The sequence below is a fragment of the Eriocheir sinensis genome, chromosome 69, assembly GCF_024679095.1.
Source record: "Eriocheir sinensis breed Jianghai 21 chromosome 69, ASM2467909v1, whole genome shotgun sequence".
Lineage (NCBI taxonomy): Eukaryota > Metazoa > Arthropoda > Malacostraca > Decapoda > Varunidae > Eriocheir > Eriocheir sinensis.
This window is the reverse complement of record NC_066577.1, coordinates 7,324,366-7,349,365: the sequence shown is the minus strand read 5'-3', so window position 1 is coordinate 7,349,365 and position 25,000 is coordinate 7,324,366. Positions and strand designations below refer to the sequence as shown.

General features: G+C 43.5%; 1 protein-coding gene and 2 long non-coding RNA genes across 8 annotated transcripts in view; 2 read left to right on the top strand and 1 right to left on the bottom strand.

The window, feature by feature from the left end:
• The window catches only part of LOC126988580 (uncharacterized), a 41,765-nt gene that overhangs the window by 11,279 nt on the left and 5,486 nt on the right, over nucleotides 1–25,000 (top strand). The window contains exons 6-19 of the mRNA XM_050846913.1: nucleotides 873–1,094; nucleotides 1,696–1,995; nucleotides 3,260–3,598; nucleotides 4,994–5,054; nucleotides 5,363–5,514; nucleotides 5,944–6,189; nucleotides 8,981–9,184; nucleotides 9,509–9,717; nucleotides 10,124–10,315; nucleotides 10,673–10,823; nucleotides 19,915–20,131; nucleotides 21,414–21,511; nucleotides 22,055–22,177; nucleotides 24,762–24,828. Of these exons, the coding sequence (XP_050702870.1) occupies nucleotides 873–1,094; nucleotides 1,696–1,995; nucleotides 3,260–3,598; nucleotides 4,994–5,054; nucleotides 5,363–5,514; nucleotides 5,944–6,189; nucleotides 8,981–9,184; nucleotides 9,509–9,717; nucleotides 10,124–10,315; nucleotides 10,673–10,823; nucleotides 19,915–20,131; nucleotides 21,414–21,511; nucleotides 22,055–22,177; nucleotides 24,762–24,828 (2,581 nt within the window). The remainder of the gene's footprint in view (nucleotides 1–872; nucleotides 1,095–1,695; nucleotides 1,996–3,259; nucleotides 3,599–4,993; nucleotides 5,055–5,362; nucleotides 5,515–5,943; nucleotides 6,190–8,980; nucleotides 9,185–9,508; nucleotides 9,718–10,123; nucleotides 10,316–10,672; nucleotides 10,824–19,914; nucleotides 20,132–21,413; nucleotides 21,512–22,054; nucleotides 22,178–24,761; nucleotides 24,829–25,000) is intronic.
• Nucleotides 10,902–17,751, bottom strand: LOC126988582 (uncharacterized). 5 transcript variants are annotated; one of them, XR_007742263.1, is made up of 5 exons: nucleotides 17,624–17,751; nucleotides 17,124–17,283; nucleotides 13,105–13,269; nucleotides 12,600–12,774; nucleotides 10,902–11,439 (listed from the first exon to the last, which is right to left on the bottom strand). It is a non-coding gene; the product is annotated as an uncharacterized LOC126988582 (long non-coding RNA). The 5 variants fall into 5 exon arrangements; XR_007742261.1 differs by lacking the exons at nucleotides 12,600–12,774; nucleotides 13,105–13,269 and adding an exon at nucleotides 15,795–15,944 and having other exon boundaries at nucleotides 10,910–11,449; nucleotides 17,114–17,283; XR_007742262.1 differs by lacking the exon at nucleotides 12,600–12,774 and having other exon boundaries at nucleotides 10,911–11,449; nucleotides 13,115–13,269.
• Nucleotides 12,304–19,431, top strand: LOC126988581 (uncharacterized). 2 transcript variants are annotated; one of them, XR_007742259.1, is made up of 7 exons: nucleotides 13,435–13,866; nucleotides 14,207–14,312; nucleotides 14,653–14,716; nucleotides 15,717–15,972; nucleotides 17,647–17,908; nucleotides 18,409–18,568; nucleotides 19,234–19,431. It is a non-coding gene; the product is annotated as an uncharacterized LOC126988581 (long non-coding RNA). The 2 variants fall into 2 exon arrangements; XR_007742260.1 differs by lacking the exons at nucleotides 13,435–13,866; nucleotides 14,207–14,312 and adding an exon at nucleotides 12,304–12,531 and having other exon boundaries at nucleotides 14,547–14,716.

The window sequence follows — 25,000 nt, the reverse complement described above, 5'->3', positions numbered from 1 at the left end:
CACTGACCTTACGACCTGATGGCGACCACCCGCCCGCGGCCCACAGTGCTGCGCACCCGCTGCTTCCCGGCCACGCGTGCACCGGGCAGCCGTGCGACTGAACGCTGCCGGCGGTGGTCCAGTGTGCGTCCAGTGTGTGGCCGAACGGCGACCGTGGCGAGACTCACGCCTTGACCTCACGTTTAGAGTCAGGTCAAGGCGCCCACCATGCGCCGACAGGCAAGGACGATCGGCGACCGGTGCGCGTCCTGTCCGATGGTCGCCATGCGGCGACTGCACGGCATCCACGTACCGCCCAGCCCGGCGGTCGTCGCACAGCTCGCCGCGTGGCGGAGGCCGGCCGCCGACCCCGGCCAGGGACAGACGCACAGTGGACGGCGACCACCACCAACCACCTGACGGCAACCAGACACCGACCCCGGCCAGGGACAGACGCAGAGTGGACGGCGACCACCACCAACCACCTGACGGCAACCAGACACCGACCCCGGCCAGGGACAGACGCACAGTGGACGGCGACCGCCACCAACCACCTGACGGCAACCAGACGCCGACCCTCGCCATCCGGTCGCCGTTCAGCAGCGAACGGTCACATGTCGGCCACCGGCGGCAGTCCGCTGCCGTCCAGACGCAGACCATTCACCCACCGGACAGCGACCATTTTACGAGCGGCAGAGGCCTGGCAGGTCGGCTGGAGGTGTGTGGTTCAGCGCCACACACCTCCAGCACCTGCCGGGCCGTGCGACGATCGCAGGCTCGGCCGTGCGCGTCATCAGGTCGTAAAGTCAGCGTGGTTGCATTGGGCTCACACAAACCTCTAATCCTTCTCTCTCCTAATCCTGCTTATACTAATCCCCCCCCCCCCCCCCCAGGGTCGCAGTTCCGGGAGCGGTGCAGCGACAACGGTCGGTACATCGTGACGCGGTGCCGCTGTAACAAAGGCTTCTACGGCGAGTCGTGCCAGTTCTCCAACGAGTGTGAGGAGGACAGCGACTGCGGCGTGTTCGGCCGCTGCGTGGACCTGCGCGCCACGACCTTCCCCAAGAAAGTGTGCTACTGCAGGGGCGGCAGGTTCGGCAACAAGTGCGCGCAGTGTGAGTACACTTTGATTTGATACATTTACTGAGACACACACACACACACACACACACACACACACACACACACATAACAGTATACATATATGGTCTCAAAAGGGTGAAGGTACCTTTGCTGACCTCACCCAACCTTCCCTGCTATATTTTGCCTCTACCTTACCTTACCTTACCTTACCTTACACTAAATTCCCTTACACTATGACAGAGAGAGAGAGAGAGAGAGAGAGAGAGAGAGAGAGAGAGAGAGAGAGAACTAATACTAATAATAATAATGATAATAATAACAAAACTAACTATTTCTCCATTCCTTCCTCCTCCTCCTCCTCCTCCTCCTCCTCCTCTTCCTCCTCCTCCTCCTCCTCTTCCCCCTCTCTCCCTTCCTTCCCTATCCTGAAAATCAAAACCAACCATCCTATATCCCTTTCCTTCCCCTCTTCTTCCTCCTCTTCCTCCTCCTCCTCCTTCTCCTCCTCTTCCTCCTCTTCTTCCTCCTCCTCCTCCTCTTCCCCCTCTCTCCCTTCCTTCCCTATCCTGAAAACCAATACCGACCACACCATATCCCTTTCCTCCTCCTCCTCCTCCTCCTCCTCCTCCACAGCCTCCCTCCTGAACAACAAGAACGCGGTCAACCTCAGAGCGTACAACATGAAGGTCTTAGCGCCTGATCTCTCCTTGTACTACCGGATTCTCAAGGTGGAGGGCGAGATTGAGGTAGCGCTCGTCTACAACTCCTCCTCCTCCTCCTCCTCCTCGGTATCCTCCCCCTACCTCGCCCTTGGATGGAGGCCCAGTGGCATTGACAAAAACTGCAAGGCGTTCCCGGAGGTTCGAGGCGCCCCGGGTGAAGCAGCGGGCGGAGCGGCGAGCGAACCCGAGAGTGAACCCGAGAGTGAGCCGGGTAGGTGTTTGTGTGTTTGTATGTGTGTGTTGGTGTTTGTTTTCTTTCCTCTATGCTATGTGGTGAGTGCCAGTAGCCATGTGGTCAGCCTTAGACTCCACTCTGTCCATACGAGGGCGGCCAAGGCCCCTGTATATGGATAGCAACTGCGCGGGGGAGAAGAACTGGCGGAGACGATACAGAACGCCCAACCTCGAGGAAGCTGATTAAGTGAGAGAGGAGATGTGAAGTTTCCAGTTAAGATTTTGAGTTAAGGATAGACCGAGGATGTTTAGTGTTGAAGAAGGTGACAGCTGAGTGTTGTCGAAGAATAGGGGATAGGTGTTTGGAAGATTGTGTCGAGTTAATAGGTGGAGAAATTGAGTTTTTGAGGCATTGAAGCACACAAGGTTCCTTTTACCCCAATCGGAAATGATAGCAAGGTCAAAGGTTAAGCGTTGTCGAGGAATAGAGGATAGGCGTTAGGAAGATTGTGTCGAGTGGATAGGTGGAGAAATTGAGTTTTTGGGGCGTTGAAGGACACAAGGTTCCTTCTACCCCAATCGGAAATGATAGCAAGGTCAAAGGTTAAGCGTTGTCGAGGAATAGAGGATAGGCGTTAGGAAGATTGTGTCGAGTTAATAGGTGGAGAAGTTGAGTTTTTGAGGCATTGAAGGACACCAGGTTCCTTCTACCCCAATCAGAAATGATAGCAAGGTCAAAGGTTAAGCATTGTCGAGGAATATAGGATAGGCGTTAGGAAGATTGTGTCGAGTTAATAGGTGGAGAAGTTGAGTTTTTGAGGCGTTGAAGGACAACAGGTTCCTTCTACCCCAATCGGAAATGATAGCGAGGTCAAAGGTTAAGCGTTGTCAAGGAATAGAGGATAGGTGTTTGGAAGATTGTGTCGAGTGGATAGGTGGAGAAATTGAGTTTTTGAGGCGTTGAAGCACACAAGGTTCCTTTTACCCCAATCGGAAATGATAGCAAGGTCAAAGGTTAAGCGTTGTCGAGGAATAGAGGATAGGCGTTAGGAAGATTGTGTCGAGTGGATAGGTGGAGAAATTGAGTTTTTGAGGCATTGAAGCACACAAGGTTCCTTCTACCCCAAACGAAAACAGGAGTAAGGTCTGAGGTTAAGCATTCTGGAGTCTTGTAATTCCTGTTTGGAGAGTCTACTAAATGAAGTTGAGTAATGAAGAGTAGAGTCATCGGCGTACGAGAGGAAAGTCAGATTGAAAAATAGTTAAATTCTGTAAGTCCTCCATTTCTTCCTCCCCTACAGAACCGGACACCAAGGCAGAACCGGAACCAGAGGCGGAGAGCGAACCCAAAGCAGAACCCGAACCGGAAAGTGAACCGGAACCAGAAAGTGAACCAAAAGCTGAACCGGAGACTGAACCAAAAGCTGAACCAGAAAGTGAACCAAAAGTTGAACCAGAGAGTGAACCGGAGAGTGAACCAAAAGCTGAACCCGAACCGGAAAGTGAACCGGAACCAGAAAGTGAACCAAAAGCTGAACCGGAGAGTGAACCAAAAGCTGAACCGGAGACTGAACCAAAAGTTGAACCAGAAAGTGAACCAAAAGCTGAACCGAAACCAGAACCAGGAGCCGATGGTGCTGGTAAGTGGCTGTTGTTGTTGTTGTTGTTGATGTTGTTGTGGTTGATGTTGTATTCTCTCTCTCTCTCTCTCTCTCTCTCTCTCTCTCTCTCTCTCTCTCACTTTTTTTTTCAAATAACATCAAAGAAACTTATTTAAATGTTTAAGTTAAGTTACTAATACCACTTTTAATGTCTCTACTACTACTACTACTACTACTACTACTACTACTACTACTACTACTACTACTACCACTACTACTAAAGCTACTACAGGGAAGACGGAAGAGGAGAAGAATGATGATACTACTACTATTTCTACTACTACTACTACTACTACTCCTACTCCTCCTACTACTACTACCACACCTACTACTACGACAACTACCACACCTACTACTACTACTACCACACCTACTACTACTACTACTACCACACCTACCACTACTACTACTACTACACCTACCACTACTACTACCACACCTACTACTACTACTACTACTACACCTACCACTACTACTACTACTACCACACCTACTACTACTACTACTACTACTCCTACTCCTACTACTACTACTACCACACCTACTACTACGACTACTACCACACCTACTACTACTACTACCACACCTACTACTACTACTACTACCACACCTACTACTACTACTACCACACCTACTACTACGACTACCACACCTACTACTACGACTACTACCACACCTACCACTACTACTACCACACCTACTACTACGACAACTACCACACCTACTACTACGACTACTACCACACCTACCACTACTACTACTACTACTACTACTACTACTACTTCTACTTCTACCACTACAGCCCCTACTACTACTACTACTACTACAGTGCCTACTACAACTCGGAGGCGAAGGAGACGTGAGTTAGGATTGTTGTCGTAGATGTTGTTGTTGTTGTTGTTGTTTGTAGACGTTGTTTGTTTGTTTGTTTGTTTGTTAATAATGTTAGTGTGTTTGTTTTTGGTGTTTTCTTTTTTTTTCTTTTGTTGGTGTTTAGAGTGAGTTTGTGCGTTTGTTCGTGTGTGTGTGTGCAAGGCTTATAGTAATGGTGTTGTTGTTGTTGTTGTTGTTGTTGTTGTCTGATTCTTGTTTACTTTCGCTTTCCTTTCGTTTGTTTGTGTGTTTGTTTGTATTGCTGAAGTAAGACTCGCTATTGTTGTTGTTGTTGTTGCCTCAAGTTCCCACGAGACGGAGTTGCGCACGGAGGCCACGCGTAGCTACACACTGCATGACCCCACACACACTTGACCTTTGACCTTTGACCTTATATATATTAATTTCTTTATTATTATTATTATTATTATTATTATTATTATTATTATTATTATTATTATTATTATCATTATTATTATCGCTATTATCTCTCCCCTCCAGGACCTCAGGGGGGTCTGCTGGTGCCCCGGGGGAAGAGAGAAGCCCCAGGGGGAAGTTCAAGGTGAGTGCTCCCCCCCCCCCCGTGTGTGTGTGTGTGTGTTCGTATATTGTATTTTTTTGTTTTTCTTTATATTTTTTCTCTCCTTTTCTTCCTTTTAGTCTCTCTCTCTCTCTCTCTCTCTCTCTCTCTCTCTCTCTCTCTCTCTCTCTCTCTCTCTCTCTCTCTCTCTCTCTCTCTCTCTCCTTCTTTTCTATATAAATTTCTTCCTCCTCCTCCTCCTCCTCCTACTACTACTACTACTACTACTACTACTACCACTACCACTACTTCTACTACTACTACTACTACTACTACTACTACTACTACAGGTTCAGGCGGTTCTCGGTTCCCCTGCTGAAGCCCAAAGCAGGAGAAGCGGTCGAGGTGAAGGAAGGGGAACCGGTTGACCCCAAAGCCGAAGCCGAAGCCGAACCGAAAAGTGAACCCGAATCCGAACCAGAGAGCGAACCGAAGTCGAAGGGTATGTGTGTGTGTTCGTTTGTGTGTGTGTGCGTGTGTGTGTGTGTGTGTGTGTGTGTCATTGTAAAACTTTCATATCGATATTTTCTTTGTTTTTTCTTTTGTTTTGTTTTGTTTTCCTTCTTTTCTTCTTCTTTTTCCTCCTCCTCCTCCTCCTCCTCCTCTTCCTCTTTCTCCCTTTTCTTCCTCTTCCTCCTCCTTCTTCCTCCTCATTTCCTCTCTTGTTTCTCTCTCTCTCTCTCTCTCTCTCTCTCTCTCTCTCTCTCTCTCTCTCTCTCTCTCTCTCTCTCTCTCTCGTCTGTTTCCTTCCTCCTCCTCCTCCTCCTCCTCCTACTACTACTACTACTACTACTACTACTACTACTACCCCCACCCACTTCGTAACTCCTATAACGAACATTCGCTATATCTATCTCCCCCCCCCCTCCAGCGAGCACCAGTTATACCAAGACGCCCTATACGCCCAAGGGGGACTTCCACGCCATGGACTGCACCGATGTCGTCATGGGAACGGTCAGCGGGAACCATTATCGTGTACTGGACATGTATACGAGAGACCGATCGACCCCCAAGATTGACCAGTACTTCGGCGATGTTGGTTCCTCTTCGCTTACGGCCGCCTTGGGATGGGAGGAGGACGGTATCGCGACGGTCGTGTTTAGGAGGAAGCTGGAAGGTAGGTCGTAATAGCGGATTTTGTGGTAGTAGTAGTAGTAGTAGTAGTAGTGCTGGTAGACAAGAAGGAAGAAAGAGAGAGAGAGATAGGAGGAGGAGGAGGAGGAAAAGGAACAGCGAGGAGGAAGAGGAGGAGAAGAACGAGGAGGAGGAGGAAGAGGAACAAGAATAAGCAGGAGGAGGAGGAGGAGGAAGAGGAGGAAAAGCAGAGGTAAGGAAGAGGAACAGCGAGGAGGAAGAGGAGGAGGAGAAGAAGAAGGAGGAGGAGGAGGAGAGGTAAGGAAGAGGAACAGCGAGGAGGAAGAGGAGGAGGAGAAGGAGGAGGAGGAGGAACAAGAACAAGCAGAAGAAACATGGAAACATGGAAACGCAGGCAACACAAAGCCAATTGGCTCATTACGAGGTTGCCCGCTTTGGTGATTTAATCTGCTCGACAGCCTGGGGCCTGGGGAGCAGATGAAAGCACCTCGACATTGAGGAGCAGATGAAAGCGCCTCAATATTGAAGAGCAGATGAAAGCAACTCAATATTCAGTTTACTCCCGACGCAGCGAAGTGACGGTCGATTCTATATTTGAAGGAGTTGATAGTATTCGCATTTACTACTTCTGAAGGAAGATTGTTCCAGTGACGGATGACTCGGTTTGAAAAGAAACTCCTTCCGATGTCTGTGTTACATCGACTAGACTGAATGGGTAAACCGTTATTTCTAGTTCTTAGGTTGGTTTGCAATTCAAAGAAATTGGAGTAATCGACGTTATTGAATTTTTTCAGATACTTGAAGACTTGAATCATATCTCCTCGTAGGCGTCTTTTCTCTAATGTCAAGAGATTGAGTCGCTTGAGTCGTTCCTCGTACGGTTGAGCCCTGAAGGTTGGTACCATTTTCGTGGCGCGTCGTTGAATCCTTTCCAGTAAATCAATAAAGAAGAAATAAAGGAAGGAAGGAAGGAGGAAGAGGAGAAGGAAGAAGGGGAACAGCGAGGAGGAAGGAGGAGGAGGAAGAGGAAGAAAGAGATAATTAGAAGGAGGAGGAGGAGGAACAAGATCAAGCAGAAGAAGGAAGAAGAGGAGGAAGAGGAGAAGGAAGAAGAGGAACAGCGAGGAGGAAGGAGGAGGAGGAAGAAGAAGTATTAGAAGGGATAAGAAGAAGAGAAAGAGGAGGAGGAGGAGGAGGAAGAAAAAGTATTAGAAGGGATAAGAATTAAGAAGAACCAGAGGAAGAGAAAGAGGAGGAAGAGGAGGAGGAGAAAGAAGAAGAAAGAAGAGGAAGAAAAAAAAAGAACAAAAAGAAATAAAAAAAAAACAGGAAAAAGGGAAGGAAAAGAAAATAGCAAAAAATAAATAAAAAAATAAAAAAATACGGGTGAAATATCGAAAGAGGAAGAAGAAGAAGAAGAAGAAGAAGAAAAGAACAGAAGCAGAAATAAACAGATAAAAAATAAATAAACAAACCAGCAAAAATGACACTGACGAAGAATAAGAAAAACCTAACACAAAGTTAATCCTCTTTTCCTCTTAACGCGTCCAGCACCTGCTTTCTGCCTTCCTGCTTAATGTGTTTGCTCTAGCAGGCGTCAGTGAACCGCAGCGTGCATTATTAAAGCTTTACCGCCATTTCCAGTAAGCTTCAACAGGTATACGCGGGGCCGTTCAATAGACAGACTTCCCGGAAAAAGACACCGTTTGTTTACACCGCCAAGACCCAGACCAAGAGGAGGCGGGGAAGTCTGTCTCTCCAACGGGGCGCCTGTACAGCAAGAGCAAGAGCAAGCTGAGAATGACCACACCGAAGAAACGAAAGCAATAGTACACAAGTTTTGGACAATGAGAGAAAAAAGAATGAATGAAAAAGAGGAAAATAATAGACCCGGACAGTAGAGACACATTGACCACGGGCAGCAGGCAGTAATGGCGGGGCTGAGGGGCGGCGGCTCCAGGGCGTGAGTTACCGGCACTGTTGTCAATCATAACGTGACCTGCGAGGGAGGGGAGAGGCCTCGAGGGTCTTATTATGAAGGCTTCCTCGTCTGGCCCCCCCACCAGGGATGAACCACTGGCCTGGCGACGCGACCCACGGGGCAACACTGGCGGCGGGGCAGCACACCAGGCCAGGGCGGGGCGGGGCTCAGAGCCGCCAGGAATGTTGACACAGTTGCTAATGGTGGGCTGGACCTCCCTTGGGGTCACTTAAAGACTTGTGAATATACCTGAGCCGCATAATGGGGGCCTTCACCACCCTTGACCCCATGTTTCGAAATTTATCTTGTGGGCTGCCCCGGCCTGACCTGCGGGTGCCCACACGTCATGGCCGTGCCCCGGGCTGTGCAGGCCACCACAACAATATAACTTATATGATAAGATGAAGGAGAGCTACAGTCCACTTAATGGTATTCTAAAAGTTTGTCCCCAAGGTGATGAGCTAGTGATGGTTTAGATGGAGACTGGAGGGTGACCAGGGATTCAGGGAGGGAAGTCCGACCTCTTCCTTAGTTCAAGCTGGGTCCTAACATGTGCTGTTTTGCTTCAGGGAGATCTCTAAACACATACAGACATAAACTTCTTCTTGGGTGTTTTATGGGGCTGTGGAGGCTGTGGGGCCGAGGGCGTCGCTGCCCAACAGGTCCTCTAGGGTTGGCCTGTGAATGTGGAGTCTGACGTAAACTTCACTTCCACAAAACATAAAGAACACTGAGAAATAACAGAGATAACACATTACCCTGACACAACAGACCTAACTTAAGCGAAAATTTAAGAATACAGACACAGCCTAACCCAACCTTCCCCCCCCAGCCACGGAGCCCACGGACCACAGCATCACAAACGACCTCATGCACGTTATCTGGGCCAAGGGACAGGAAGAAGGCAACTATGTACACTCTCCGCGCTCTGGCTTGGAGGCGGGGCAGGCCAGCACCCCGGACTTCTACCGCCCCGGGGAGTTTAAGTACCACGGCAAGCAGGGGCAGCGTGGGGTGATGAGCCTCAACTTCATGGGTGAGAGAGAGAGAGAGAGAGAGAGAGTGGGATGGGAGGGAGAAAAAAAGAGAGAGATGGGAGGATGTGAGAGGGAAAGAAAGAGAGATTGAAGAGAAAGAGAGAGAGAGGGATTGAAGAGAAAGAGAGAGAGGGATTGAAGAGAGAGAGAGAGAGAGAGAGAGCAATTTCTTGTAATTCTTTCTCTCTATCTCTCTCTCTCTCTCTCTCTCTCTCTCTCTCTCTCTCTCTCTCTCTCTCTCTTTAACCTCCTCCTCCTTCTTCTCTCTCTCTCTCCCTTCCCTCCCTTCTCACCCCTCCCTCCTTCCGTCCCCTCCCCCCCAGAGCAAGAGGGCCTGGACAGCTCAGCCAAGGAGGAGGTCAACTGGTGTGGCGATCACTTCCGCTACCCCCCGGCCTGCAACCCCGGCGTCGACTGCCAATACTACGTCAAGTGGGAGTACGACGATCGCCAAGACTACATTGACTTCACCCTGCAGACCTCGGAGCTGGAGCGATGGACCGGGGTTGGCTTCACCGATAACACAAGGATGGTGAGGGAGGGAGGAAGGAGAGGGAGGGAGTTAGTAGCAGGCCGAGGAAAGCCAAGGAGCACACAATCATGTAGTGGAAATAGTTAAAAATCATCTTATGTACGAGTCTGTATCTCATTTCCTACCCCGGCAAGTGTTCTTTAAGTGCCATATATGTGTCTTTTACTACCCCTCACACCTCCCAGCGCACCCCAGGACAGTGCATAGTGGTCCCAACAAGACATCTGCTTCTCCATAACGCAATACTTACTGAATATATAACACAGAAATTCCTCTGATGTAATTTGATTTATCAGACACATAATGACCATATGACCTTGACCCCTTGACCTTGCTGGGTGAGGGCATACATTTGCTCTGTGCTGCAATTTACAAGACCTTGCTAACCTCCCTTCCCCCCCCCCAGCCCCTGACAGACGCGGTCATCGGCTGGGTGGAGCAGAGTGGTCGATATTACATATACGACGCCTGGGCCAAGGGTTACAGCTCCCCAGTGGTGGACGCTAATCAGGGCATTAAGAACTTCAGCGGGATCATAGAAAATGGGATCACCACCCTCAAGTTCTCCAGAAAACGGGTCTCGGGTGATCGGGAAAATGTGAGTGTGTGTGCGTTTGTGTGTGTGTGTGCGTGTGTGTGTGTGTGTGTGTGTTTTGATTTTTGTTTTTTTCTTGCGATTTTTCTTCGTATTTTGTGTGTTTGTTTGTTTGTTTGTTTATGGGGGGGAGGTGGAGAGTGTGTGTGTGTGTGTGTGTGTGTGTGTGTCTCATTTTCTTCTTTTTTTCTATTTCTACATCTCTCTCTCTCTCTCTCTCTCTCTCTTCTCTTCAATCCCTCTCTCCTTTTCTCTCTCTACCACAACCATCTCTCTCCTCTCTCCCTGTTCTCTCCACTGACCTCCCTCCCCCCCCCCTTTCTCTCCACTGACCCGCCCCCTCTCTCCGCCCCCCCACAGGACCTCAGCTTCACGGACGATGGGTGTCTCTACATGGTATATCCTATCAAGGGTGGCATCGTCAATTTCCAGTCTAAGAAGATCCGCAAACACATTCTGACCCCAATCATATCTCCCGAACGTGTCTGCATCCGGTCCTGTTCAAAGTTCGGTGAGTGTGTGTGTATGTGTGTGTTTGGGGGGTAGGGGTATGGTGTGTGTGTGTGTGTATGTGTGTGTGTGACTTTCTATACAGTTAAGTGAGGTCATTCTGTGTTGATTTATGCCATAAGGTGCTGGCTGTCATGTGTTTGAAGATACCCTAAACTTAACCTAACAAAATTCATATATGCTTCCTTACTAATGAGACTTTCTATACAACAAAGTGAGGTCATTCTGTGTTGATTTATACCATAAGGTGCTGGCTATCAGGTGTTTGAAGATACCCTAAACTTAACCTAACCTAACCTAACAAAACCCCAAACAGTCACTATAGGTCTTGACTCAGAAAATTCATATATGCTTCCTTAATAATGAGACTTTCTATACAACAAAGTGAGGTCATTCTGTGTTGATTTATACCATAAGGTGCTGGCTGTCATGTGTTTGAAGATACCCTAAACTTAACCTAACAAAACCCCAAACAGTCACTATAGGTCTTGACTCAGAAAATTCATATATGCTTCCTTACTAATGAGACTTTCTATACAACAAAGTGAGGTCATTCTGTGTTGATTTATACCATAAGGTGCTGGCTATCATGTGTTTGAAGATACCCTAAACTTAACCTAACAAAACCTCAAACAGTCACTATAGGTCTTGACTCAGAAAATTCATATATGCTTCCTTACTAATGAGACTTTCTATACAACAAAGTAAGGTCATTCTTTGTTGATTTATGCCATAAGGTGCTGGCTATCAAGTGTTTGAAGATACCCTAAACTTAACCTAACAAAACCCCAAACAGTTACTATAGGTCTTGACTCGGAAAATTCATATATGCTTCCTTACTAATGAGACTTTCTATACAACAAAGTGAGGTCATTCTATGTTGATTTATACCATAAGGTGCTGGCTATCATGTGTTTGAAGATACCCTAAACTTAACCTAACCTGACCTAACAAAACCCCAAACAGTTACTATATGTCTTGACTCAGAAAATTCATATATTCTTCCTTACTAATGAGACTTTCTATACAACAAAGTGAGGTCATTCTGTGTTGATTTATACCATAAGGTGCTGGCTATCATGTGTTTGAAGATACCCTAAACTTAACCTAACCTAACCTAACAAAACCCCAAACAGTCACTATCGGTCTTGACTCAGGAAATTCATATATGCTTTCTTACTAATGAGACTTTCTATACAACAAAGTGAGGTCATTCTTTGTTGATTTATACCATAAGGTGCTGGCTATCATGTGTTTGAAGATACCCTAAACATAACATAACCTAACCTAACAAAACCCCAAACAGTTACTATAAGTCTTGACTCTGGAAATTCATATATGCTTCCTTACTAATGAGACTTTCTATACAACACTGTGAGGGCAGTATTTATTGATTTATACCATAAGGTGCTGGCTGTCATGTGTTTGAAGATACCCTAAACTTAACCTAACAAAACCCCAAACAGTCACTATAGGTCTTGACTCAGAAAATTCATATATGCTTCCTTAATAATGAGACTTTCTATACAACAAAGTGAGGTCATTCTGTGTTGATTTATACCATAAGGTGCTGGCTGTCATGTGTTTGAAGATACCCTAAACTTAACCTAACCTAACCTAACAAAACCCCAAACAGTCACTATAGGTCTTGACTCAGAAAATTCATATATGCTTCCTTACTAATGAGACTTTCTATACAACAAAGTGAGGTCATTCTGTGTTGCTTTATACCATAAGGTGCTGGCTGTCATGTGTTTGAAGATACCCTAAACTTAACCTAACCTAACAAAACCCCAAACAGTCACTATAGGTCTTGACTCAGAAAATTCATATATGCTTCCTTACTAATGAGACTTTCTATACAACAAAGTGAGGTCATTCTCTGTTGATTTATACCATAAGGTGCTGGCTATCAAGTGTTTGAAGATACCCTAAACTTAACCTAACCTAACCTAACAAAACCCCAAACAGTCATTATAGGTCTTGACTCAGGAAATTCATATATGCTTTCTTACTAATGAGACTTTCTATACAGCTAAGTGAGGTCATTCTGTGTTGATTTATACCATAAGGTCCTGGCTATCATGTGTTTGAAGATACCCTAAACTTAACCTAACATAACCTATCAAAACCCCAAACAGTTACTATAGGTCTTGACTCGGAAAATTCATATATGCTTCCTTACTAATGAGACTTTCTATACAACAAAGTGAGGTCATTCTATGTTGATTTATACCATAAGGTGCTGGCTGTCATGTGTTTGAAGATACCCTAAACTTAACCTAACAAAACCCCAAACAGTCACTATAGGTCTTGACTCAGAAAATTCATATATGCTTCCTTACTAATGAGACTTTCTATACAACAAAGTGAGGTCATTCTGTGTTGATTTATACCATAAGGTGCTGGCTGTCATGTGTTTGAAGATACCCTAAACTTAACCTAACCTGACCTAACAAAACCCCAAACAGTTACTATACGTCTTGACTCAGAAAATTCATATATATTTCTTTACTAATGAGACTTTCTATACAACAAAGTGAGGTCATTCTTTGTTGATTTATGCCATAAGGTGCTGGCTATCAAGTGTTTGAAGATATCCTAAACTTAACCTAACCTAACCTAACAAAACCCCAAACAGTCACTATAGGTCTTGACTCAGAAAATTCATATATGCTTCCTTACTAATGAGACTTTCTATACAACAAAGTGAGGTCATTCTTTGTTGATTTATACCATAAGGTGCTGGCTATCATGTGTTTGAAGATACCCTAAACTTAACATAACAAAACCCCAAACAGTCACTATAGGTCTTGACTCAGAAAATTCATATATGCTTCCTTACTAATGAGACTTTCTATACAGCAAATTGAGGTCATTCTGTGTTGATTTATACCATAAGGTCCTGGCTATCATGTGTTTGAAGATACCCTAAACTTAACCTAACCTGACCTAACAAAACCCCAAACAGTCACTATAGGTCTTGACTCAGGAAATTCATATATGCTTCCTTACTAATGAGACTTTCTATACAACAAAGTGAGGTCATTTTGTGTTGCTTTATACCATAAGGTGCTGACTGTCATGTGTTTGAAGATACCCTAAACTTAACCTAACCTGACCTAACAAAACCCCAAACAGTTACTATATGTCTTGACTCAGAAAATTCATATATTCTTCCTTACTAATGAGACTTTCTATACAACAAAGTGAGGTCATTCTTTGTTGATTTATACCATAAGGTGCTGTCTGTCATGTGTTTGAAGATACCCTAAACTTAACCTAACATAACCTATCAAAACCCCAAACAGTTACTATAGGTCTTGACTCGGAAAATTCATATATGCTTCCTTACTAATGAGACTTTCTATACAACAAAGTGAGGTCATTCTTTGTTGATTTATACCATAAGGTGCTGGCTGTCATGTGTTTGAAGATACCCTAAACTTAACCTAACCTAACCTAACAAAACCCCAAACAGTCACTATAGGTCTTGACTCAGGAAATTCATATATGCTTCCTTGCTAATGAGACTTTGTATACAACAAAGTGAGGTCATTCTTTGTTGATTTATACCATAAGGTGCTGGCTGTCATGTGTTTGAAGATACCCTAAACTTAACCTAACATAACCTAACAAAACCCCAAACAGTCACTATAGGTCTTGAATCAGAAAATTCTTATATGCTTCCTTACTAATGAGACTTTCTATACAACAAAGTGAGGTCATTCTTTGTTGATTTATACCATAAGGTGCTGGCTATCATGTGTTTGAAGATACCCTAAACTTAACCTAACCTAACCTAACAAAACCCCAAACAGTCACTATAGGTCTTGACTCAGAAAATTCATATATGCTTCCTTACTAATGAGACTTTCTATACAACAAAGTGAGGTCATTCTTTGTTGATTTATACCATAAGGTGCTGGCTATCATGTGTTTCAAGATACCCTAAACTTAACCTAACAAAACCCCAAACAGTCACTATAGGTCTTGGCTCAGAAAATTCATATATGCTTCCTTACTAATGAGACTTTCTATACAACAAAGTGAGGTCATTCTGTGTTGATTTATACCATAAGGTGCTGGCTATCATGTGTTTCAAGATACCCTAAACTTAACCTAACCTAACCTAACAAAACCCCAAACAGTCACTATAGGTCTTGACTCAGGAAATTCATATATGCTTCCTTATTAATGAGACTTTCTATACAACAAAGTGAGGTCATTTTGTGTTGCTTTATACCATAAGGTGCTGACTGTCATGTGTTTGAAGATACCCTAAACTCAACCTAACAAAACCTAACAAAACCCCAAACAGTCACTATAGGTCTTGACTCAGGAAATTCATATATGCTTCCTTATTAATGAGACTTTCTATACAACAAAGTGAGGTCATTTTGTGTTGCTTTATACCATAAGGTGCTGACTGTCATGTGTTTGAAGATACCCTAAACTCAACCTAACCTAACCTAACAAAACCCCAAACAGTCATTATAGGTCTTGACTCAGGAAATTCATATATATTTCTTTACTAATGAGACTTTCTATACAACAAAGTGAGGTCATTCTGTGTTGATTTATACCATAAGGTGCTGGCTATCATGTGTTTGAAGATACCCTAAACTTAACCTAACAAAACCCCAAACAGTTACTATACGTCTTGACTCAGAAAATTCATATATTCTTCCTTACTAATGAGACTTTCTATACAACAAAGTGAGGTCATTCTTTGTTGATTTATACCATAAGGTGCTGGTTATCATGTGTTTGAAGATACCCTTAACTTAACCTAACCTAACCTAACAAAACCCCAAACAGTCACTATAGGTCTTGACTCAGAAAATTCATATATGCATCCTTAATAATGAGACTTTCTATACAACAAAGTGAGGTCATTCTGTGTTGATTTATACCATAAGGTGCTGGCTATCATGTGTTTGAAGATACCCTAAACTTAACATAACAAAACCCCAAACAGTCACTATAGGTCTTGACTCAGAAAATTCATATATGCTTCCTTACTAATGAGACTTTCTATACAACAAAGTGAGGTCATTCTGTGTTGATTTATACCATAAGGTGCTGGCTGTCATGTGTTTGAAGATACCCTAAACTTAACCTAACAAAACCCCAAACAGTCACTATAGGTTTGACTCAGAAAATTCATATATGCTTCCTTACTAATGAGACTTTCTATACAGCAAAGTGAGGTCATTCTGTGTTGATTTATACCATAAGGTCCTGGCTATCATGTGTTTGAAGATACCCTAAACTTAACCTAACCTGACCTAACAAAACCCCAAACAGTCACTATAGGTCTTGACTCAGGAAATTCATATATGCTTCCTTACTAATGAGACTTTCTATACAACAAAGTGAGGTCATTTTGTGTTGCTTTATACCATAAGGTGCTGACTGTCATGTGTTTGAAGATACCCTAAACTTAACCTAACCTGACCTAACAAAACCCCAAACAGTTACTATATGTCTTGACTCAGAAAATTCATATATTCTTCCTTACTAATGAGACTTTCTATACAACAAAGTGAGGTCATTCTTTGTTGATTTATACCATAAGGTGCTGGCTGTCATGTGTTTGAAGATACCCTAAACTTAACCTAACATAACCTATCAAAACCCCAAACAGTTACTATAGGTCTTGACTCGGAAAATTCATATATGCTTCCTTACTAATGAGACTTTCTATACAACAAAGTGAGGTCATTCTTTGTTGATTTATACCATAAGGTGCTGGCTGTCATGTGTTTGAAGATACCCTAAACTTAACCTAACCTAACCTAACAAAACCCCAAACAGTCACTATAGGTCTTGACTCAGGAAATTCATATATGCTCCCTTGCTAATGAGACTTTGTATACAACAAAGTGAGGTCATTCTTTGTTGATTTATACCATAAGGTGCTGGCTGTCATGTGTTTGAAGATACCCTAAACTTAACCTAACATAACCTAACAAAGCCCCAAACAGTTACTATACGTCTTGAATCAGAAAATTCTTATATGCTTCCTTACTAATGAGACTTTCTATACAACAAAGTGAGGTCATTCTGTGTTGATTTATACCATAAAGTGCTGGCTGTCATGTGTTTGAAGATACCCTAAACTTAACCTAACAAAACCCCAAACAGTCACTATGGGTCTTGACTCGGAAAATTCATATATGCTTTCTTACTAATGAGACTTTCTATACAACAAAGTGAGGTCATTCTGTGTTGATTTATACCTTAAGGTGCTGGCTATCAAGTGTTTGAAGATACCCTAAACTTAACCTAACCTAACAAAACCCCAAACAGTCACTATAGGTCTTGACTCAGAAAATTCATATATGCTTCCTTACTAATGAGACTTTCTATACAACAAAGTGAGGTCATTCTGTGTTGATTTATACCATAAGGTGCTGGCTATCATGTGTTTGAAGATACCCTAAACTTAACCTAACCTGACCTAACAAAACCCCAAACAGTCACTATAGGTCTTGACTCAGGAAATTCATATATGCTTCCTTACTAATGAGACTTTCTATACAACAAAGTGAGGTCATTTTGTGTTGCTTTATACCATAAGGTGCTGACTGTCATGTGTTTGAAGATACCCTAAACTTAACCTAACCTGACCTAACAAAACCCCAAACAGTTACTATATGTCTTGACTCAGAAAATTCATATATTCTTCCTTACTAATGAGACTTTCTATACAACAAAGTGAGGTCATTCTTTGTTGATTTATACCATAAGGTGCTGGCTATCATGTGTTTCAAGATACCCTAAACTTAACCTAACAAAACCCCAAACAGTCACTATAGGTCTTGACTCAGAAAATTCATATATGCTTCCTTACTAATGAGACTTTCTATACAACAAAGTGAGGTCATTCTTTGTTGATTTATACCATAAGGTGCTGGCTATCATGTGTTTGAAGATACCCTAAACTTAACCTAACCTAACCTAACAAAACCCCAAACAGTCACTATAGGTCTTGACTCAGAAAATTCATATATGCTTCCTTACTAATGAGACTTTCTATACAACAAAGTGAGGTCATTCTTTGTTGATTTATACCATAAGGTGCTGGCTATCATGTGTTTCAAGATACCCTAAACTTAACCTAACAAAACCCCAAACAGTCACTATAGGTCTTGACTCAGAAAATTCATATATGCTTCCTTACTAATGAGACTTTCTATACAACAAAGTGAGGTCATTCTGTGTTGATTTATACCATAAGGTGCTGGCTATCATGTGTTTCAAGATACCCTAAACTTAACCTAACCTAACCTAACAAAACCCCAAACAGTCACTCTAGGTCTTGACTCAGGAAATTCATATATGCTTCCTTACTAATGAGACTTTCTATACAACAAAGTGAGGTCATTTTGTGTTGCTTTATACCATAAGGTGCTGACTGTCATGTGTTTGAAGATACCCTAAACTCAACCTAACAAAACCTAACAAAACCCCAAACAGTCACTATAGGTCTTGACTCAGGAAATTCATATATGCTTCCTTACTAATGAGACTTTCTATACAACAAAGTGAGGTCATTCTTTGTTGATTTATACCATAAGGTGCTGGCTATCATGTGTTTGAAGATACCCTAAACTTAACCTAACAAAGCCCCAAACAGTCACTATAGGTCTTGACTCAGAAAATTCATATATGCTTCCTTACTAATGAGACTTTCTATACAACAAAGTGAGGTCATTCTGTGTTGATTTATACCATAAGGTGCTGGCTATCATGTGCTTGAAGATACCCTAAACTTAACCTAACCTGACCTAACAAAACCCCAAACAGTTACTATATGTCTTGACTCAGGATATTCATATATGCTTCCTTACTAATGAGACTTTCTATACAACAAAGTGAGGTCATTTTGTGTTGCTTTATACCATAAGGTGCTGACTGTCATGTGTTTGAAGATACCCTAAACTCAACCTAACATAACCTAACAAAACCCCAAACAGTTACTATACGTCTTGACTCAGAAAATTCATATATTTTTCTTTACTAATGAGACTTTCTATACAACAAAGTGAGGTCATTCTGTGTTGATTTATACCATAAGGTGCTGGCTATCTAGTGTTTGAAGATGCCCTAAACTTAACCTAACCTAACAAAACCCCAAACAGTCACTATAGGTCTTGACTCAGAAAATTCATATATGCTTCCTTACTAATGAGACTTTCTATACAACAAAGTGAGGTCATTCTTTGTTGATTTATACCATAAGGTGCTGGCTATCATGTGTTTGAAGATACCCTAAACTTAACCTAACAAAACCCCAAATAGTCACTATAGGTCTTGAATCGGAAAATTCATATATGCTTCCTTACTAATGAGACTTTCTATACAACAAAGTGAGGTCATTCTATGTTGATTTATACCATAAGGTGCTGGCTATCATGTGTTTGAAGATACCCTAAACTTAACCTAACCTAACCTAACAAAACCCCAAACAGTCACTATAGGTCTTGACTCAGAAAATTCATATATGCTTCCTTACTAATGAGACTTTCTATACAACAAAGTGAGGTCATTCTTTGTTGATTTATACCATAAGGTGCTGGCTATCATGTGTTTAAAGATACCCTAAACTTAACCTAACAAAACCCCAAACAGTCACTATAGGTCTTGACTCAGAAAATTCATATATGCTTCCTTACTAATGAGACTTTCTATACAACAAAGTGAGGTCATTCTGTGTTGATTTATACCATAAGGTGCTGGCTATCATGTGTTTCAAGATACCCTAAACTTAACCTAACAAAACCCCAAACAGTCACTATAGGTCTTGACTCAGAAAATTCATATATGCTTCCTTAATAATGAGACTTTCTATACAACAAAGTGAGGTCATTCTTTGTTGAGTTAGGCCCTAAAGTTACCGAAAAAATCCTTAAATACAGCCAAAAATTCCTCAAACTCACTCAAATTTTTAAGCTCACCAAAAAATTCCTCATACTCACCAAAAAATCCCTAAACTCACCCAAAATTTCCCTAAACTCAACCAAAAAATCCCAAACTCACCCCAACCACAACCACACAACCAAACCTCATTCCACAACCCACAGGAGGCGCGGACGGGCGGCCCTTCGTCTACACCACCACCCCACAACCACCGCGGCTTCACTATGCGGTTGAGATGCGGTTGACGGACATAGGGAAGGATTTCGTGGTGCCGGAAGTGGGGTCAACCGCTTGGCACCAGCTGACGGATCGTGTGAGGGACCGAGTGGGGGACGCCCTGCAGACTGTCCCGGGATTTTTGGGCGCGGAAGTTACCAGCGTGTGAGTCTGTGTGTGTGTGTGTGTGTGTGTGTGTGTGTGTGTGTTTCATTTTAGAGGGGGGGGGAGGGGTGATTGTGTGTGTGCATTTCTGAAAACAGCAAAAAATTCCCTGGTTCCTGTGTGTGGCTGTCTTTGTCATACTCATAGCCGGGCACGATAGCAGAAAACCTTATTCCCGATACCCGATAACTGATAATGGAAAACCTTATTGGTGATAACCGATGTTCGTTAACTGGACACAAATATAGGCGATAACCGATACCCGATATAAATCCACAATTCCGATACTAGCTAGCGATAAGTCCAATAGGCTAAAACAATACTATATTGATATTTCAAATAAAAAACATTGATGAATTCAAATGTTCATTATCTGTATTTTATAAAACTTACAAAACCTGAAAACCACACGTTGACGCGTACCTTTGGACGGTAATACTGGAAACCCTGAACCTGTTGTTGTGTTATTTGGCGTCCCCGCCGTCAACGCTTGTGTTTACAAACACTGGTCTCTCGTGAACTGTGCATGCTCAGACCAGCAAGCCTAGACCTGTACAGTCTCACAAAGCTTGTTGAATCAGACATAGTACCACCATCCTCGCTGTTTCTAGAACGACACTCTGTACGAGTTGTATTTATATGTACAGAGTGTCGTTCAGCAAGGATGGTGGTACTGTATGTCTGATTCAGCCTTCCAGCAACTCTTAATGTGTTAAAAAGCTTTGTGAGACTGTACAGGGCTACGCTTACTGGTCTGAACATGCGCAGTTCACGAGAGACCAGTGTTTGCTGGCGCTTTTGACGATGGGACACCAAATAACACAACACCGGGTGCCTTCAATACCATGGCATGCTCACAAGTGAATATGGAATATCAAATTTGAGGCAGTGAATAATCATTTTTGGAGCAAAGTTAAATGATTTTTCTCTTTGATATATTGATTTTTGAGTAACATAAAAAATAACCAAGTGTTTTAATGTTGATGATCCAAGTATGAAACCTCTTCACCGGAGATATTTCACGCCCCAAAGTTTATTCACACAACACCGGGCGCCCGGGACACAGTGGGGAGGAGACAACGCTTTTTTCTGAGAGGCGGAAAAAAGTATCGATTATCACGAGTTTGCTTACAAAAGTAACGAAGATACTGATATATATTTAAATAAGTCGCGGATGACCGATAACCCACAGCTATGCTCACACCCAAAATCATACGTGCCATGAGAGAGCCCTTCCTCCCGCCCCTTTTTCAAACCCTTCTGATGGCGCCTCCTCCTCCAGGGCTGCCGACGGTGATGGTAACCTCCTCACCAAAATGGAGGTGATGCTGGATGAGATGAAGCACGTGGATGAGGTGGGAGCCTTGCCGGAGCCCTCAGGTGGGTCTGACAATTGTTTTAACGGTCCACCTCCTGTTTAAGTGATGTAACAGTCTTGTGAGGAAGTGATTGGCACACCAGTTGACCTCCTCCTTGGCTGAGCTGTCCAGGCCCTCTTGCTCTGGGAGGGAGGAGAGGGAGGGAGGGGTGAGAAGGGAGAGAGAGAGGGAAGGGAGGTAAAGGAGAAAAGAGAGAAGAAGGAAGAGGAGGTTTAAGAGAGAGAGAGAGAAGGAAGGAGAAAGCATACATTCTCTCTCTCTCTCTCTCTCTCTCTCTCTCATTCTATTTTTAACTTTCTCTCTTTCTCTCTCTCTCTTCTGCTGAGGTTCCCACTGTGATGATTTCCATGAGCAAATCTTGGTCTCGACTTCATAGAGGAACACATATCTCTTAAAACATCTCCGCTCAGTGAACAGAAGCATCTTAAGAGGAGACCACTGCTTGCTCATGGAAAACAGCTTGCCAGGAGTTGAGTGCTCACAGAGTAGGCTGCAATAGTGCCTCTAGTTAGTGTCTGAGTGTCTAACGAGCCTCTCCCCCAAGGTGCTGACGGCCAGGTGGGTGAGGACTCCAGGGTTCGCCAAGTGCTGCAGGAGACCATTGCCACCGGGGCGCTCGGGAACCTCCGTGTGGACCCCCAGTACCTCCGTGTGTCCCCCCTCAGAGGTACGCCGGAAATTTCCCCGAGGATACCCCAAAACTTCCCTGAAACTTTAACCGAGAGACCCGGAACTTTCCCCAAAACTTTCCCCGCCGACAACCCTCCCCCTCCCAAAAACGTCACCCCGAATTTCCCCGTGTTGACCCCCCAGCCCCTCCCCCCCTTCCCCAACTTCCCCAAGACCCCGGTAAATACCCCCAACTCCCCCGGTTTCGCTCTAGGCCGCCCCGCTTTCCGCCCCTTCTCCCCCGGCCTCTCGTTCACCCCCCCAGGCCAGCGTTTCAACCCCCCAGGACAACGGTTTTTCCGCTTCTACCCCTGGGGCCCCCTTGTGAACCCTGGGGACTTCCGGGGCTGGCAGGGCGGGGGGCGGGGCGGGAGGGGGTGGGGGCAGGGAGGACCGAGGAGGATTTTGTTTCCCTATAATTAAAATGAGAAATGATGATGATTGGAGAGAGAGAGAGAGAGAGAGAGAGAGAGAGAGAGAGAGAGAGAGAGAGTAAATGATAATAATAATAATAATATACAAAAATAATGATGATAAATAATAAAGAGAAAGAGAGAAAGAGAAGAATTTAAGGAGATGCGTTTGTGCGTGCGTGTGTTTGTTATGTGGGGTTTGTTTGCGCTGTCTTGTTTGTTTGTTTGTTTGTTTGTTTTGGTCTTGCATTGAAGTTTTCTCATTCTTGATTTTGTTGTTTTTTGTTGTTTTTTGGGCAAGTAATTTTAGCTTCTTAACATGCATGACTTTTCACTGTTGTTGTTGTTGTTGTTGTTGTTTTTCCTCATCATTAACAACCAATAACAATAATAATAATAACAACAACAACAACAACAATGGCATTAATTAACTATAAGGGCATTTACTATGAAGGCATTTAACACACTAATAATGTTTAATTATATACACATTTCGTTTATCTAAAATAACCACATAATAATAATAATGATAATTTTGAGTTGTGTGTTGTCTTATATCTCTGTTCTACTTAAATTACTATAACGATTTACTTATAATATGGTTCTGCAGTAGCGCAGCGCTGTACCGGGGGGGTCAGGGGGGGCAGGGGGGGCAGGGGGGGGCAGGATTTGTAAGTATATTAAAAAAAAAACTTTCGACCTCTGGAAATAGTTGACTTGAGGGCCGAAAGCGTCTGACAAAATACCAACCTGGAAGTTTTCTGTTGTGTTTGTGAAATGTTAACTTTTCCAAACCCTGAACCACCCTGCCCGCCACCCACCCCTCTGCCCGCCACCCACCCCTCTGCCCGCCACCCACCCCTCTGCCCGCCACCCACCCCTCTGCCCGCCACCCACCCCTCTGCCCCTCCCCACGAAGGTGTACACTTACTGGGACCCCCCCCCCTCCTCCCCTTACAGCCCTGGGTACAGCTCAATAGTAGTAGTAGTAGTAGTAGTAGTAGTAGTAATGGTAGTAGATGTAATGCTTTCTTTGGTGTTTGCGAATTTTAAGGAACAAAAACAAACAAAAAATAATAAAGTAATAAATAAAATAAATAAAAAATGATATAAATAAATGACTTGAATAAAAATGTTGCATGCATCTGTTTGTTTGTTTGTTTGTTTGTTTGTTTGTTTTGATTTGGCTTTGTGGCTTACTAATGATGGCTTGAAGTTCTCTCTCTCTCTCTCTCTCTCTCTCTCTCTCTCTCTCTCTCTCTCTCTCTCTCTCTCTCTCTCATTTGCTTATTAACTATTTTTCAAACACACACACACACACACACATACAAGAGAGAGAGAGAGAGAGAGAGAGAGAGAGAGAGAGAGAGAGAGAGACTGTGTGCATATCTACCCCAAACACACACACACACACACACACACACACACACACACACACACACGCAGGTAATGGTTTGAAGGTGTTTGGTATGCTAATTAACAAGGTAAGCTGCTTCCTCCTCCTCCTCCTCCTCCTCTTCTTCTTCTTCTTCTTCTTCTTCTTTCTTTACTTTCTCTTTTTCTCTCCTCCAATCCCCTCCTTCCTTCCTTCCTTCCTTCCTTCCTTCCTTCCATCCCTTCCTTCCTTCCTTCCTTCATTCCTTCCTTCCTTCCTTCCTTCCATCCCTCCTTCCTTCCTTCCTTCCTTCCTTCCTCCCACCCTCCCTTCCTTCCTTCCATCCTTCCTTCCTTCCTTCCATCCATCCCTTCCTCCCTTCCTTCCTGTCTCTATCCTGTATCTGTCCTGTCTATGTGTTTGTTAGTACGTTGGTTTGCTATAATAGTTAAGGGTTTTCTTTTGCTTCCCTGAATTGATAACTTTTCTTTTTTTTTCATATATTTCTATTTTTTTGTATATTAATTTTTTTTCCTTTTTTTTTTTTTTTGTCTTGTATTTTTTTGCTCGCTCTGAAATTTTCTTTATTTTAATGATTTTTTCTTTTAAATTTTGGTTTTGAGAGAGAAAAGAATTTGACCAACAAGACATTCCAACAACAACAACAATAACAATAACAATAATAATAATAATAATAATAACAATAATAACAATAACAATAATAATAATAACAAATAAGAAGAATTAAACAGACATGATTCAATAGCAGTAATTAATTAGACTTTCCCTTTCAGCGGAGGAGGCAAGCTCAGGCAGCCAGGTGGCTCGCTTACCTGGTGAAGATGAGGACCCAGCCATCAGGTGAGAGAGAGAGAGAGAGAGAGAGAGAGAGAGAGAGAGAGAGAGAGAGAGCACACATTTCCACAGTCTATCTCTCAAATTCACTCCTTCATCCATTGAGAGAGAGAGAGAGAGAGAGAGAGAGAGAGAGAGAGAGAGAGAGCACACATTCCCACACTCTCTATCTCTCAAA